General features: G+C 35.7%; 2 protein-coding genes across 2 annotated transcripts; one reads left to right on the top strand and one right to left on the bottom strand.

Moving 5' to 3' along the window:
- The first annotated feature begins 6434 nt into the window (after positions 1 to 6434).
- On the top strand, positions 6435 to 7485 carry LOC145057996 (uncharacterized). Its single transcript, XM_079005920.1, has 4 exons — positions 6435 to 6567; positions 6620 to 6700; positions 7020 to 7209; positions 7479 to 7485. The coding sequence occupies exons 1-4, from the start codon at positions 6435 to 6437 to the stop codon at positions 7483 to 7485; spliced, it is 411 nt and encodes a 136-aa protein (XP_078862046.1).
- A 3250-nt stretch (positions 7486 to 10735) lies between these two features.
- On the bottom strand, positions 10736 to 13537 carry LOC145093903 (G-type lectin S-receptor-like serine/threonine-protein kinase LECRK3). Its single transcript, XM_079032149.1, has one exon. The coding sequence runs from the start codon at positions 13480 to 13482 to the stop codon at positions 10885 to 10887; it is 2598 nt and encodes an 865-aa protein (XP_078888275.1). The 5' UTR covers positions 13483 to 13537; the 3' UTR covers positions 10736 to 10884.
- Positions 13538 to 15142: the final 1605 nt, after the last annotated feature.

The following is a 15142-nucleotide window of genomic DNA, read 5'->3' as shown; positions in this document are numbered from 1 at the left end:
CCACATCCAAACAAGGAAAAGGAAGTAGAGTGAAAATCACATATTCTAAGTCTATAAAATCTCAACTATATATAACCTTAACGTATCCACTTAGTAATGATAGACGTACAAGAGAAGATCTTCTTAACATTTCCCAAAAGTTTATTTAAAATACTTCCAAGGTATTTTAATTATAAGTTTAATTCTTGGACTTCTAGATATAAGAAGTTGATAAGTTTTCAGCTTTCTTGTTATAGCATCCTAAAATACTCCTATAGTATTTTAACCTTTATGTTTGGTTCTAGAATTCTTATGGTACCTAGGTAAGTTTTAGACTTGTTGCAACACTACAATCACTCCCAAACACATGTATGATTACATAACTATCCAGGTTTAACTGTAATGTCCAATATCAAAATACTTTTGTTTTGTTCCTCTTGTGATACTCATTCTAGTATATATATATATATATATATATATATATATATATATATATATATATTATGCATGTACTTATACTTTTATAAAATATTGTTATATTTTTAAAGTATGACTCTTGGTCAGAGTGTTTTTATCCCAATGGGTTTATAGTTGTATATCTATTATGACTGATATACTGAGTTCACTATAAACAATGCTCGGATACCAATCTGTCACACCCCCAAACCAGAATGGCGGAAACATTCGGGGTGGAGGACTTCATGTAAGTATCACAACACATGCAATATAGTAATCAAAGTACAAACAACCATTTCATTAATAAGTATAAGTTTTACATTAGTGTTTAAACATTACATATTCAAACACCAAAGTAGGTACAGTAGAAGACAAGAGTCGCAGTACGGTACTAGGTAGTCTTCTCAAAAGCTTCGGGAGTGAACCTGTCTACTGGATTCCTGAGAATACAAGTTATTTTGAAAGAGTATATCAACATTTAAGCTGGTGAGTTCATAAGTATTTTAGTTCTATAAAGTATACTCTAAGTTCTTGGAAAAGTTCGTTGATTCCTCCAGAAAATCCTATATTTCTTGAGGTGATAAACTGATAACCTCAATAGTTCCCTCTACAATTACTTAGTTTATACTAATTATATATAACCTAATATCGAATAGACAGTTAAATGGGTGTATCTGCCCTAAGCCCACAACCAAACAAGGAACAGGAAATAAGGCGGAAGTCACACATTTCACTATCAATCGGATATTACTTATTTATAACTCTGAGGTAAAAAACTAATGAATTATAGAATTAACCACTAAATTTCCTTTATTTTATACTAGTTTACAAAGAGTGAATGAATAATTTCCAATTGTAAAAGTAGTTTAATCCCATAAACCTTTTCATTTGTAAAAGTAGTTTAATCCCATAAATTGTTTCATTTGTAAAAGTAGTTTAATCCCATAAATTGTTTCATTTGTAAAAGTAGTTTAATCCCATAAACCATTTCATTTGTAAAAGTATCCTTAGTTATATCCGTTCTACATTAAAACATTAATATTAATCCTGGAAAATATTATATGATCCATAATACTGCTTTGTGGTTTTAAATGTTCCAAAACCAGAAGTACAAGTATATTTGTCATACTTGATTTCATGATACGTAGTTTTTACTGTAAGTAAAAACTAACAGATGGTATATCTGGTTAGGATGTAATTATCTTTTCTTACTGTTTTAAGAGAAGTATATTACAAAGTAATTTACTCGTTGTTTTATCCATGTGAGTTCTATTAACCATACTAATATGACTGATGTGCCTGATGCGACGTTTTTTAGGCATCGGAAACGATATGACATTTGTCACCCTAGGCCTACCGGCCAAACTGTAGCGAACAATGAAGGTGTGGGATTGTCAGTCCCATATAGATCTATACACAAATTCACGCTCTCCTTCCAGGAGATTCTGGTTAATAAGTCAAGACTTAAGGTCATACTTATATAAGTACACCATGAAGAGTCTCACAAAATTATTGTTTCAACGAGATTATGATGTATTATTACCCCGTGATTGCTAACCCTGGTACGTTGTATAGTACCCTTGTTAATGTAAACTCGGTATGATGTATTATTACTTCTTTAATATATTATCCATATACTAAAAGTATTATACATATCTTGGTATAGATAAATGAATTGTTAGTAATTTCCTTGGAATAAAAAGTATATAATCGTGAATCATACTTGTATATTTAGTTTTGAATCATAAATTATACCTATTATAATTTATACGTTCTACGTGATTACGTGATTAGCATGTTCTCTCCTGAATGTACCTCTTTGCTCAGCATGATACAAAGGTAATGATACCAACTGAAGTAACCTTTTGTATTCCCATATGTGTAATGTATATAATTAAGAAGGAAACGACTTTCGGACAATTAAGCTCACCTAAAATCCACATCCAAATAAGAAAAAAGAGTTAACGCAATTCCTTACTCCTCAGCTCCTTTAAGTTTTATATATATATACTTATACATATATGAATATGATATCGATAATTGTAACTTGAAATAGTTTATAAAACCCTTTTTCAAATTATTTAACAATAATAAAAGAGTACACATGACTTTAAAGATTTAACATGGCTTTAAGTCATTTTGGAAGTATTTAGAAATCCTTAAAAGCATAAAGAAATCCTTTGTGTAATTATTATAACATACAATTATTAACACAATTTAGACTGTGTTCAACTTATATTTCCCCCCTAAAAATCATTTAAAAACCATTAAAAAGGTATATTATAAGAGTATGAACTCACTTGATAAGTGGTGATTTGGGCAGCGTTTCATTTCTATAGATGATCTTTCTCGAAGAAACCACGAGTTTTTGAGTAAAAACCGGGCTCTATGCGGGCAGCACTTCGACTGGAAAGAGGTTAACTTCTCGAGAATTCTGGGGCTTCGGGGCTTGCTTCGGGTTTTAGATACGATATCGGGGCCTTGGGGGGTCGTAAGAAAGTTTAGGGGGTGAAAATGTAAAGAAGGGTGAAATTTTGGGTGAAAAACATCAAAAATCCGAGAATTCTCGCACCCTTTATATAGGGGTGCGAGGGTGCGGTCCGAAAGGTGAGTCAGCAGCCACGCGTCATCAGCTGCGAAGGCCACGAGGTCGAGGTTCAGATGCGAGATAGCGAGGCAAGGCGCGTGTCGGATCCGGGGGAGGCGGCTACTGTTCATGCGAGGGGTGTCAGCCGGCTACTGGACCTCGGATGCGGTCCAATCAGAGTGCAACACAGAGAATTTCGGTCCAATTAGAAGGTGACAGGTGGAAGCCTCGCATGCAAGGTGAAGTTGCCGAAATGTGACCATGCGATTTTTCCTAGTTTTCCATATTTTCTCGTTTTTTGAGCCAAAAACTTGTAAAAATCATAATTTTTGCATACGAACTCCGTTTTTGACGTTCTTTATATGCATGCGTAGGTAAAATTATACTCTACGAGTTTTGTTTAGACTTCGTTGGCTAATTTTGATTTTATTTTTAATATTATTATTTTTAACAGATCGAGACAGGAAAATCCGTTAAAAATTCATAACTTCTTCATCCGACGTCCGTTTTTGTCTGTCTTTTTACCGTTGTACTACTATTGAGAAGACCTTCAATTCTCGTTTAGGTTGTATCGGCTAAAAGTCACTCGATCTTTATTTTGAATTTTTAGTTGTACACTATTATACTGAAACTTAGAAAAATCATAACTTCCTCATACGAAGTCAGATTTTAGCGTTCTTTTTTATGAAAGTTCTCGGTTTAACATAAACTAAAACTTTCATTTAGATTGTTAAGGCTAAAAAGCCTTTTATTGAAAATTCAGATTTTACACTGAAAAAGTGTTTTGCCGGTTTTGTCGCGGATCTTCGATTGGTCATAACTTCTTCGTAATAACTCGGATTTTAGTGTTCTTTATATTTTTGGAAACCTTGTTACAATCTCTACCACATGGTTCATTCCAATCATGGTTATTGATCAATTTATTTTTGACCTAAATTTGACTGGTGTCATACCATGGCTCCTAGAGTAAGACCCTGGAGGGTTTCCAGTGCATCCTTATATGTTGTATGCATGGCTTATATGGTTTATGTAGCTTTTATAGGTTATATGGATTATGTGATTATGTAGATTGTGTGGGGTATGCTCTTGGGAACTTACTAAGCATTATTATAGTTCGTTGATTGTTTCATGTACTTCTGAGCATAAGGTAAAGAGCAAGGTTTGATGGCGCGACATGCACTCTCTCAGGTGTTTTGTGGGACACTCTGATATTTGAAATAAAAATGTTGATATTATGAATTTGAAAAGAATTGTTCTTGATATTTTGTGGTTTATTGGAAATGTTTTGATTATTTAAAAATGAAAATTTTCTTTTAAAAATTCGGGTTGTTACAAGTTGGTATCAGAGCCTTGGTTTGAGGGATTCGGGCACACTCTCGAGTGTGTCAGGATTCAAACTAAGGCCCGTGGACACTGAAGAACTTGATGAGTTACTCGGGTAACTCGGCAAGTTGACTCGAGATTTCAGTTTTATGGACCTTGAAGGAAGTTGACGAGTTGCTAGATACACTCAATGAGTTGTGGTCAACATGGACTGTTGACCTTGACTTTAACCAGGGTTGACCAAGTTTGACTTTAAGGGTATTTATGGTATTTCGGGATTTTGACAAGTTAATCACAGGATGGGTAAAGCAGTTGAGTTGGAGCTGCGCATTGGGATATGTGATCTTAACTTATCAGTTCAGCATTCTCGAGAGGTGAGTTTCCTCACTATACTAATGGGTCGAAGGACCAAGGCTGACCCATTATTTGTTATGTGACATGCTAGTTGGTTATGGGATATGTGGTATGCTAGTTGTAATTATAGTACTTGCATGAAAGGCCACGGGGGGTTCCCGATGCACTTGGGTGTAAGACCTCGGAGGATCTCCATGGCATCCTTTATAAAGACCTTGGTGGGTTCCCGAGGAACTTATGTGTAAGACCTTGGAGGGTTTCCATGGCATCATTGGGCTAAGACCATGTGGGGGTTCCCATGGCTCCCAGAGTAAGACCTTAGAGGGTTTCCATGGCATCCTTATATGTTTGTATGTCTGATTTATATGGTAGTGGGCTAAGACCATGTGCAGGTTCCAATGGCACCTAGAGTAAGACCCTAGAGGGTTTCCAGGGCATCCCTATATGTTATATACATGGCTTATATGGTCTATTTGGTTTTTATAGCTGATATGGATTATGCGATTATGTGGATTGTGTGGGGTAAGGGTGTTCGCGATGCGGTTTGGTGCAGTTTCGAGTCGAAACCGCAAACCACACCGCATGTGCGGTTTGAAATTTTAGAAAACCATAAAGCACACCGCGAAGGTTCTAAACCGCGTTATGTGGTACGGTTTGGTGCGGGCGGTTTGTGTAGTTTTTGTGCGGTTTATGCGGTTTGAAAAAGGATATGTATTTTTAATATTATGTACATAAAATTTATACATAAATATATTAGTTATAGAATCAAGATAAGTTGGTTTTGCCAAATTTTTAACAATACTAGTCATTGTTACATTAGATAATCAAATAAATAATCTATCACAAATTTGTTTACAAAAATTGAAATTGGTGATATCAAAATTAATTAGTAATAAAACCAAATTCGTATCTTCTGTGTAATTTTTATGTGTTTGTATTATATATATATATATATATATATATATATATATATATAGGTTCAAATGTTTTTAGCAAGTATTGTGTGTCTAAATGCACCAATGAGAATTCAAGAAATAATTAAATCACTAAAAAATAATAAAAGGGTATAAGAGTAATCTACACTATAATTAATTATGGTAAAAGAAAACAAAATCAATCAATATCCCACTAATTTAGGTTATCAGTTTCATATAACACCACCACCGATTCCCCCTACTTCTCAAAAAATCATCGTTCTAAACACAAGTCCAAACCCCATGATTTACAGTCAAGCATCCACACGCAAACATGATCTGAAACACGCTTCTATTCGTGAAATACAAGCCTGTCGGAATACAAGCCTTGAACTCGTCACCATGCTTCGGTGATAACAGAAACACCACGAGCTCATCAACCTCCGAGGCGGCAGGCAGCGGATGCCGGTTTCTTGCTGCGGAGAGGAAACAGGAGAAGCAAGAAAAACGGAACAGCGTCGGCAGAGCCTCAAGAGGTCGTCGGTGGCCTTGCCGGTCGAAACATGAGTGTGAAGGGGGTGGTGGTTCACGTCTTCAACAATAGCTTCGCAACACCGGTGGTGGAGGCAAAAGGCTGGCAACGGTGGAGGAAGTAAGAGGGGTGAAGATGGCGGCTGGGTAAACTCCGAATGGATGGTGGCGGCTAGAGAGAATACGAGTTAGGGTTAGGGTATGGGAGCTCAGCGCCGACAAGAGATCCAGAAACAAAGAAGAAATACTCTCCGGATCGGTACCATACTTTTGATACAGGGGAATTCAAGATGAAGTCCGGAAATTACACAACCATTGACAACCAGAATGTTTCTGGATCTGTTCCTGTAAAACTTCTTCTCCTCTTCTTCAATTGTGTTTTCATCACTTTGATACTAGATCTGAACCCTAATTTATTCGTTGGTAGCTGGATTATATTGTAAGCATTAAGTAATTTGGTTTTTGGTTGTTGCAGATTCAACTCTCCAAACCTTTCCCCCATCTGGAACACAAGGCAAGATCTTAGGCGCTTCTGGACCTCCCCGCGATGCTGATGGTGTGTGTTTAAATTCTTGAAGCATCTTATTAGTTTTCAACTATCTACTGCAATTTAGTAACTTCAGTTAATGGATCTCATTTAGTTCAGCTGCATAGTTAAATCCATATAAACTTCATCAGTTTTAGGGCTTAGATTACTAGCATTTTAAGTTTCTTCTGGATTTGAATGCATCATGACTTAGTTAACCTATCTAAAACCTCAGCCAATTGGAAAACAAGACTCGTGTTATTTTAATCCTCCAAGCAAACTACCAACTAATGAACAGCTATCAGTTAGACTTATTAGAGATGTAATCTTTGTTATATTTTCTCTTTAGATACATTCTCAAAGCCAGTATCTGGTTCATCAGTAGCACAACAAAGTAGTGGTTGGTTCAAGGTATTCACAGTTGCTGGTTACCAGCCTTACTTTGATGTTGACACATCCGATGTTTTAGAAAGAATCAAAGATTCCCTCTTGCCCTTTGGAGGAAGCTTCAATGAAAAAACCGCTAGCAACCCAGACTTGTAAGCTTAAAACACGAGGGAAGATCATCGGGTTCAAGTCCCGTGCTCCTATCTACCCTGGCTTTGGAATTCTTCTTCAAATTAAATCCGGTAATTACCATTCTCTATTATATCGTTTCCAATAGAATATGTTACAGATTCTTTAAGAATATTCAAAACCATTATGCAAGAATAGTTTATTCTATAAGAATATTTATTGCTGTATTCTATTATAATGCATTGAATTGTTTAATTTTTGAAAATTGATTATCTTTTCTTTTTGGATTTAGGTTTTGAAGAGGCTAACATTGATGTGGAAAAGGAAGAAAACATATAGAACGAGAGTATATTATACCAGAATGTGTTATGCTACAATGTATAAAGTGTTGCCTAAAAATAATATTCCTTCAGAATAGATTAGTGTTTTTGTTAGATTTTGATGTTTTTTTTTTATTTTTTCTTTCAGAATGTTGTTATTATTCAATGAATCACAATCATACAATGTAATTATTGTTATATTATTAGTTCAAGAATTGATTTGTGTATTCTTTCAGAATGTATTTACTAGTTTATGGTTGGCATTCTGCCATTCTAACAGAATAAAATCGAAAAATATATTTACTAGTTTATGGTTCGCATTCTATCATTCTGATAGAATAAAATCGGATTTTTAAATTTGCATTAATTTAAAATATTCAAATTTTTAAAAAATAAAGGAATTAATTATCCCTAAAAATCCGAAAATTTCCTTTTTTGATATAGGTTAATTGACTAAAATGTCCTTATGTTGAAATTTGTGTGATTATACGGTACATGCTATCATATTCTATTATCATAGACCCTCAGACCATGATCTTTGATTATATTCCATCCGATGGTCCAGATCTGTGCATTCTGGCACACAATAGTTAGTAAAAACAAAATAACCTAACCCTATATATATATATATATATATATATATATATATATATATATATATATATATATATATATATATATGCGGTGCGGTTTGAACCGTAATGTTATAAATGGAAACCACAAACCACACCGTATAGTGCGGTTTAACAAAATTTCAAACCGCAAACCGCACCACACTAGTTCTAAACCGCATTATGCGATGCGGTTTGGTGCGGTGTAGGCAGTTTATGCGGTTTGTGCGGTTTGATGCACACCCTTAGTGTGGGGTATGCTCTGGGGAACTCACTAAGCATTAACTTAAAGTTTGTTGATTGTTTTACATACTTCTGAGCATATGGGCAAGGGCAAGACTTGATGGCGTGGCATGCACTCTCTCAGGCGTTTTTTGGGACACTCTGATATTTGAAATAATATTAATATTATGAATTTGAAAACAATTGCTCTTGAGATTTTGTGGTTTATTGGAAATCTTTTGATTATTTAAAAATGAAAATTTTCTTTTGAAAATTTGGGTTGTTACAAAGAGGTCCAAGAAAACATTCTAAACTGATCAAAAGGGTGTTGGAGTCAATATATGAAACATATAATGCTCTTGGGACTTTGGAGAGTAATAAAGTTGCAAACTTTATTCCCAAATATCACTAAAAACTCATTAAAATAGACCAAAACACCAAATATACTTAGATCCAAGATGAATATTCAATAAAGCTTGGAACTTTATAACATACAAAGGTCTAGAAGGTATATAAGAGTTGAGATCTCCAATTGTCAAGCTTCAATGATCAATGTTGCATGAATACATTGCTCCAAAACCACCAAAAACTCCAAAAATGGATGAGAGAGGAGAGGGGAGGCTCGAATCTTGAAAATGGAAGCTAAGGTTTCTCCTAAGAGGTTTTAGATATAACGAAGGCTAAGAAAATACCTTAAAAGGTGAATCTTTACCTTTAAATACATTGAAAACCCTAAAACTTTTGTAGGCTTTGGGTTGCACTGTTCTCATGTCGTGAGAATATATTCTCACCTCGTGAGCACTCTCACGTCGTGAGAACGGGTTTCACCCAATTTCGCTCCAACTTCAAATAGTCATAACTTCTTCGTTTCAACTCCTTTTTCAGCGATCTTTATATCTACCGAAAGGTATTGACGGACCCATAATTCTATCTACTTAATTTTAGCTTAACACATGTCGAACTAAAAACCATAATTCATGAAAGATGTCTAAACCATCATTTTTCCCATTTTACCCCTTGACTCCAAGACACACACCAAGGATTTAATCACTTATCGAACATTATCATCATCTAATAAGGTCTAAACCCCATTCCTTTGAAGCCCAAGACCTTTACTTAATCCATTTATTATCCATAATCCCAAAATAAGAAACTTCTCAAAACAGAATGTTACGGCCAGAGAAGAACATAGTGACGGTGGTGGTCGCATGAGAAGAACACAGTGGCGGTGGTGGTATGAAATAGCCCTAAAATAAAAAAAAATCATCAAATGGATTGCAAATCCCGTTTAGAAGATGAAAAGAAAGAGGAAAGAGGGAAAGGAGCACCTACCGTCAGCGACGAAGCCCAGAAAAGTCTTTTTTCGGCATCGGTAAAGTCGACCTCCGGTGAGGGTGGAAACATGTTGCCGATAAATGGTGGACGAGGCCGGTGGCACCGGTAACTCGCTGAAATCATCGGTATACTCGAGTTGGGTATGAACGATCAACGAAAGAATGTAGAGCCATCATTGACTCTTGGCATCGACACACCAATTGCTGACATGAAGCTTTTAGTGACGCCACCTTTAGCGACGAAGCTGACTTTAGTGGCGACATTAGGCGCGTCAGACCTGATATCGCCGCTAAAGCTAGTGTCGTTGTTAAAGGCTTTATTTCTTGTAGTGATTGACAAATAATGTTTTGTCGATGGACGGTTTAAGAGTGCAGCAACGATAGGGGTGAATGCCTCGTCCAATGATGAGGAACTTTTGAAGGGGTTGAATTTCTGATCCAAACACAAGTTGTGTTGGGTTAGGAGGAGCCTAGTCTGGTTGGTAAAAGATTTCACATCATTATGTTTGCTGCTTTTGGGTTTGCTAGAGTTTAGTTGAAATGCAAGCTAGACTTAAGGTTAGTTTGGTAATTCTTAAAGGTGGTTATTAATGATTAGTTAGTAACCAGAAGTTAGTTAATTATGGAAGTTAAAGCTAGTTATTATGTATTTAGTTAACTGGTAGTTATTGTTATTAAATAACCACCAAATTTGAAGGGTATGACGATTATGAATGGTTGCACCTTTTCTTGTGTATAAATATGTCCAGAATATTGTAATTTTGCTGTGGAGTTCATAAAACTTATGTTAGTTCTTTGTAATAACAGTTTCTATATTCTTCATTCTTAAAAAATGAAGATGTTTTAAGATTAACTCCAATAGCAATTTTCTAAAATGAAGAGCATTAACATCTACCCGCCATGATAGTTCAAAAATCCTAAAATTCAGAATGAATAATGGGAATATATATATATATATATATATATATATATATATATATATATATATATATATATATATATATATATATATATATATATATATATATATATATATATATATATATATATATATATATATAGTAAAACTTGAAAGAGAACCAACCTCAACTTGATAATGCAAAGGGTATTTTACAATTTGTATATGCTTACAGATTACGGAAGATGGTGCTAACACAAAAACTGACCATAAAAACAGAATATAGCAATTACATGGAACAAGTGGCTAGAGTTTAGTAATTGGTAACAGAGAAAGAGCTGTATGGACATGGAGGTTCCACCACTTCAATTCCTCCCTCAAGCATCTGGTTGACCTTCCTCATGGTAGGCCTCAATGACGAGTTTTCTTGTACACACCAAAGACCAACCATCACAAATGTTGCAAGTTTTTTGTGGTCATTTAAGGCCTCCATATCATTCTCAACAAATGCCTCCAGCCGACCTTCTTGATAGCAATCCCATGCAAGATCAGTTAAAACCACCATCCCTTCATCATCGCTCTCAAACACCAAGCTCTTTCGGCATGAAATGATCTCTAGAAGCAACACACCAAAGCTATAGACATCAACCTTTACTGTGACAGGTGTGTTCCTAAACCATTCAGGAGCAAGATAACCTTTTGTTCCTCTTATTCCAGTGTTCGTATGACTTTGATTCAACATCAAAAGTTTTGCCATTCCAAAGTCAGAAATCTTGGCATTGAAGTAGTCATCAAGAAGTATATTCTGAGGCTTTATGTCACAGTGAATGATCTGGGTGCTACACTCTTCATGAAGGTATGCGAGTCCCTTAGCAATCCCAACAGCAATATGACTCCTCTGTCTCCATGTCGGTCTTGAGTCCCCAAAAAGAAACATCGCCAAAGTGCCATTGCTCATGTACTCATAAACCAATAGTCGCTGATCACCTTCATCACAATACCCAAGAAGCTGTACCAAATTTTTATGATGAGTTTTTGCAATGGTGTCAACCTCCGTTTTGAATTCCTTATCACTATCATGAACTACAGTATTCAACTTCTTCACAGCTACGATCTTTTTTCCTATTACACCTTTATAGACTATCCCAAAACCCCCCTTTCCCAATTCATCTTTGAATCCGTCTGTAGCTTCAACTAGTTCTTGATACGTAAAAGAAGGCAGATTGGTTTCCACAGCTTTACGAATTGAATATGTGTTTATGGGCTTCTTCTTGTAGATTACAAAGAAACCCACACAAATCACACCAGTCAATACAAAGATGACAAATACTGAAGTACCTAGGAGAACCGATCCGACAACTATCAGAGTTCTTCGATCTTTATTTTTTCCAGGAAGCCCAAGAGGGTTTTTAAGAGGTTGATCGCCTATACGGTATTTAATGAACGCCTTAACATTAGCTGAAGCAACCTTCCTCCCGTTAGAAAGTGGAAGCTTCTTCTTCCAACATTGGGTGTCCCTATATATTGCAACAGCACAGAAACAATCTTCCAGGCAGGAACTTTTACAGGTGTTTTCATTACTTGGGTTCATGTGCACGTAGTCTGAAAATGGCCAATCAGTATTATCGAGCTCGATGAAATCAAACATGTCTTCCCCATTATTGGAGCCAACTTCATCACATGTTGGAGTGAAATGAGGCTTGCAATCACCACTGGGATTATTTGGATCAAGCAATGAGAAACCCTGTGGGCATTCACAGTTTGGCTGGTTACCATCAAAACTGCAAACGTTGTTAAACCCACAAGCTCCAGTGTTCGAATCATCATTTATATCCACACATATGTTATCTGGCACGAACCATATAACTTTCCAAGTTGTATTGGAGGTGGGATTCTTCGGGAAGTAATATTGGCGAAAAACCCCATCAGAGTCTAGAGTAGCTCTGTGATAATAATCTCCAGAAGGAAGTGACCCTCTTGGAGTAAGATCAAATCGTTGGCCATTTCTTCTCAATATATACATGTATCCCGTTGCATCAAAGATCACTTGTTTACCGGAATTTGTTGAATTAGAATCATCATATGTGCCACTGATATAGTAAGCATCATAAGTATTACCTGAAAGTGTATCTCGAGTGTTAAGAACAAGATTCCCATCTGGAAGCAGACGTAACTGGAATCGTCCACCAGAGAAGTTAGCATCACTGATTGTTGAATTCATCCCTCCACCTCTCTCCATAACCTGAGTAGGCAACAGGGTGTTTGCTGGAAAATCATAACTACCCCATAACTTGCGAGAATTGCCACCAAAAACCACGAAGTTACCTGTATCATTCATAAAACCTGATGCAACACCGGAAATGGATCCAGATCTCCATACCTCTGTGCCCTGAGGATCCGTGAGTACGAGTCCACTTTCACGAAGTAGCTCAACTTTGGATCCTGTAGGCACCATCCGACCTTCTTCTGGATACCAGATGATCGTCTTGTCAGGTATCTTGTCATACCATATGGATAACAGGAAATTATCGGTCCCTTTAACTTGTTGGAACCCAAAGGCAAATTCACCGGAAGATGAAAGCCATGGTTTGAGATTGGATGTGGCTGTGAGTGATGCACCAACAGATACAGAACCATCATTCTGTTGTGCAGATACGAAACGTAGGACAATAGTTAGAAAGACGAGTAGCAATTGGGCTGGAGCCATATGAAATTGGTGGAATGATGGACAACAATGATGGAATGATGGACAACAATGATGGAATGAGGATGTAATGAATAATAAGATCGTTGCTTTAAGGTCAACAGAAAGACTTTTTGAGTCTACAAATAATGCAACAAGTCTCTTGTGGGCAGAAAATAAAGATTGGTCTTTATGGTTCCTTTCCTTGTAATGACAATTCTTGACCATTTCCTTTGATTTTTCTTTGGTATCCTGTCAATCAAAGGAAACCTACATACACGGCAGGAAACATACAATCAGCAAACCCGAAAGGAAGGCGGAAAATTAATTAAGGAATTTTTCATATATGTCCTTGCAAATATTAAATATTATGTTTATATCCTTTCAATCTTTATAATTACATATATATCCTTCTTAACCTATTAAAATCACATTTAGATCCAATCTGTAATTTAATGAGGTATAATTCAATTTAATACAAAAAAATATATTTAAAAATCAAAATAAAAGGTAATTGTACTAAAATGCCCTTTCCAAATTATTAATAAATAGAACTAAATAAATTTAATTAGGATTAAACTTAATTAAATAAATCTTCAAAGTTCCAATTCTGCCCTCATGCACAAGACCTCTAACGGGATAGTTGAGAATCTAAGGAATTACAACCCCTCCATTGCCATTGTCGTTGAAGGTGGTAATATTTCTAATGTGAGCTTTCTCAATTGGAAATGGCACACCCAAATAGTAAGCCTGGAAATGAAGGTAATTGAGAGTGACAAAAGTACCCAAGTTGTTGTAACGAAGACGAAAGTATTGACTTCCAGCCGCATGCGTCAATTTCAAATAAATAAACATGTTTATTATTAGATTGTCTAAAATAAAGAGAGCATACATACATTAATGGCGGGTAGCCAATTTGATGAAGAGGACGCTCTACAACATAAATAGAGTAATTTAATTTTTAACTTAAAAAGGGTATTTTAGTAATATCATATGTATTTTCTAATTTTATATACAAAAAATTAAAATTAAATGAATTTAAACCTAATTAAAATATAATTTTGGATATATATGTAATTATAAAATTTGGAAGGATATAAATGTAATACTTAAATACTTAAGGTTTGCAATTCCCTAAAATTAAATAATGACCTTGTCTTGCATAGTGCATATGTGATGTTATTTTTCAAAATACTGTAATATGAACGTTTTGCAATTTCAGAATGTTTGAGATTGTTTATTTAACTATTTTTTTTTTATAAATGGTAAATGTCATTATAACCCAACAAACTTTCAGGTTTTGGTTTAAATGGTCCTTTGTGATATTTTTTTGCATTATAAGGGAACGAATTCAACTCTTACCGGCTAGTTTGGCTAAGTTACCTGTAATAATAGGTTACTGATGTCAAAAAGAGTTCCACATAGGAAATAATATGTTGATTTGTAATTATATACCTTTATATCGGTCCTAGTCAACAAATATTGGTCCCCACCACCTTCTTCCCTTATTTCCTTCATTAGATCATCTTGTTCCCTCCTTCCACCTTGGTTTTCTTTATTAAACCCAAATCAAACCTCACCATTACTTCAGAAAAAAAAAACATCACAGGTTTGAAACCTATGACCGCCCTGTTTACCGAACCCTATATATCGTTGCTTTGGTTACCATCAACGACGATGCCTCCTTTTGTCGTTGCTCTGCTTCATCTCTACTTCAGCCACCAACCGGTGAAAGCCCTCCCCTCCCCTATACTCACTAGTCGACACTTCCACCGCCCAAATCAGATCAAGATTGGGAGAGATCGGGGGATGAAGATCATGTGTTTATGGCTGGAGGATGAAATTAAGCCTAAATCAAACCCCCACCATTAAAATTTGAACCTAGATG

The sequence above is a fragment of the Lactuca serriola genome, chromosome 1, assembly GCF_051521515.1.
Source record: "Lactuca serriola cultivar US96UC23 chromosome 1, Lser_US96UC23_V15, whole genome shotgun sequence".
In the NCBI taxonomy this organism is placed as follows: domain Eukaryota; kingdom Viridiplantae; phylum Streptophyta; class Magnoliopsida; order Asterales; family Asteraceae; genus Lactuca; species Lactuca serriola.
This window is presented reverse-complemented; position numbering and strand designations above follow the sequence as displayed.

Coding starts and splice junctions, on each gene's coding strand:
- LOC145057996 (XM_079005920.1), top strand. CDS start 6,435: ATGAAGTCCGGAAATTACACAACCATTGACAACCAGAATGTTTCTGGA. Junction 6,568..6,619: donor GAACCCTAATTTATTCGTTG/GTAGCTGGATTA, acceptor TGGTTGTTGCAG/ATTCAACTCTCCAAACCTTT. Junction 6,701..7,019: donor ACCTCCCCGCGATGCTGATG/GTGTGTGTTTAA, acceptor TTTTCTCTTTAG/ATACATTCTCAAAGCCAGTA.
- LOC145093903 (XM_079032149.1), bottom strand. CDS start 13,482: ATGGTCAAGAATTGTCATTACAAGGAAAGGAACCATAAAGACCAATCT.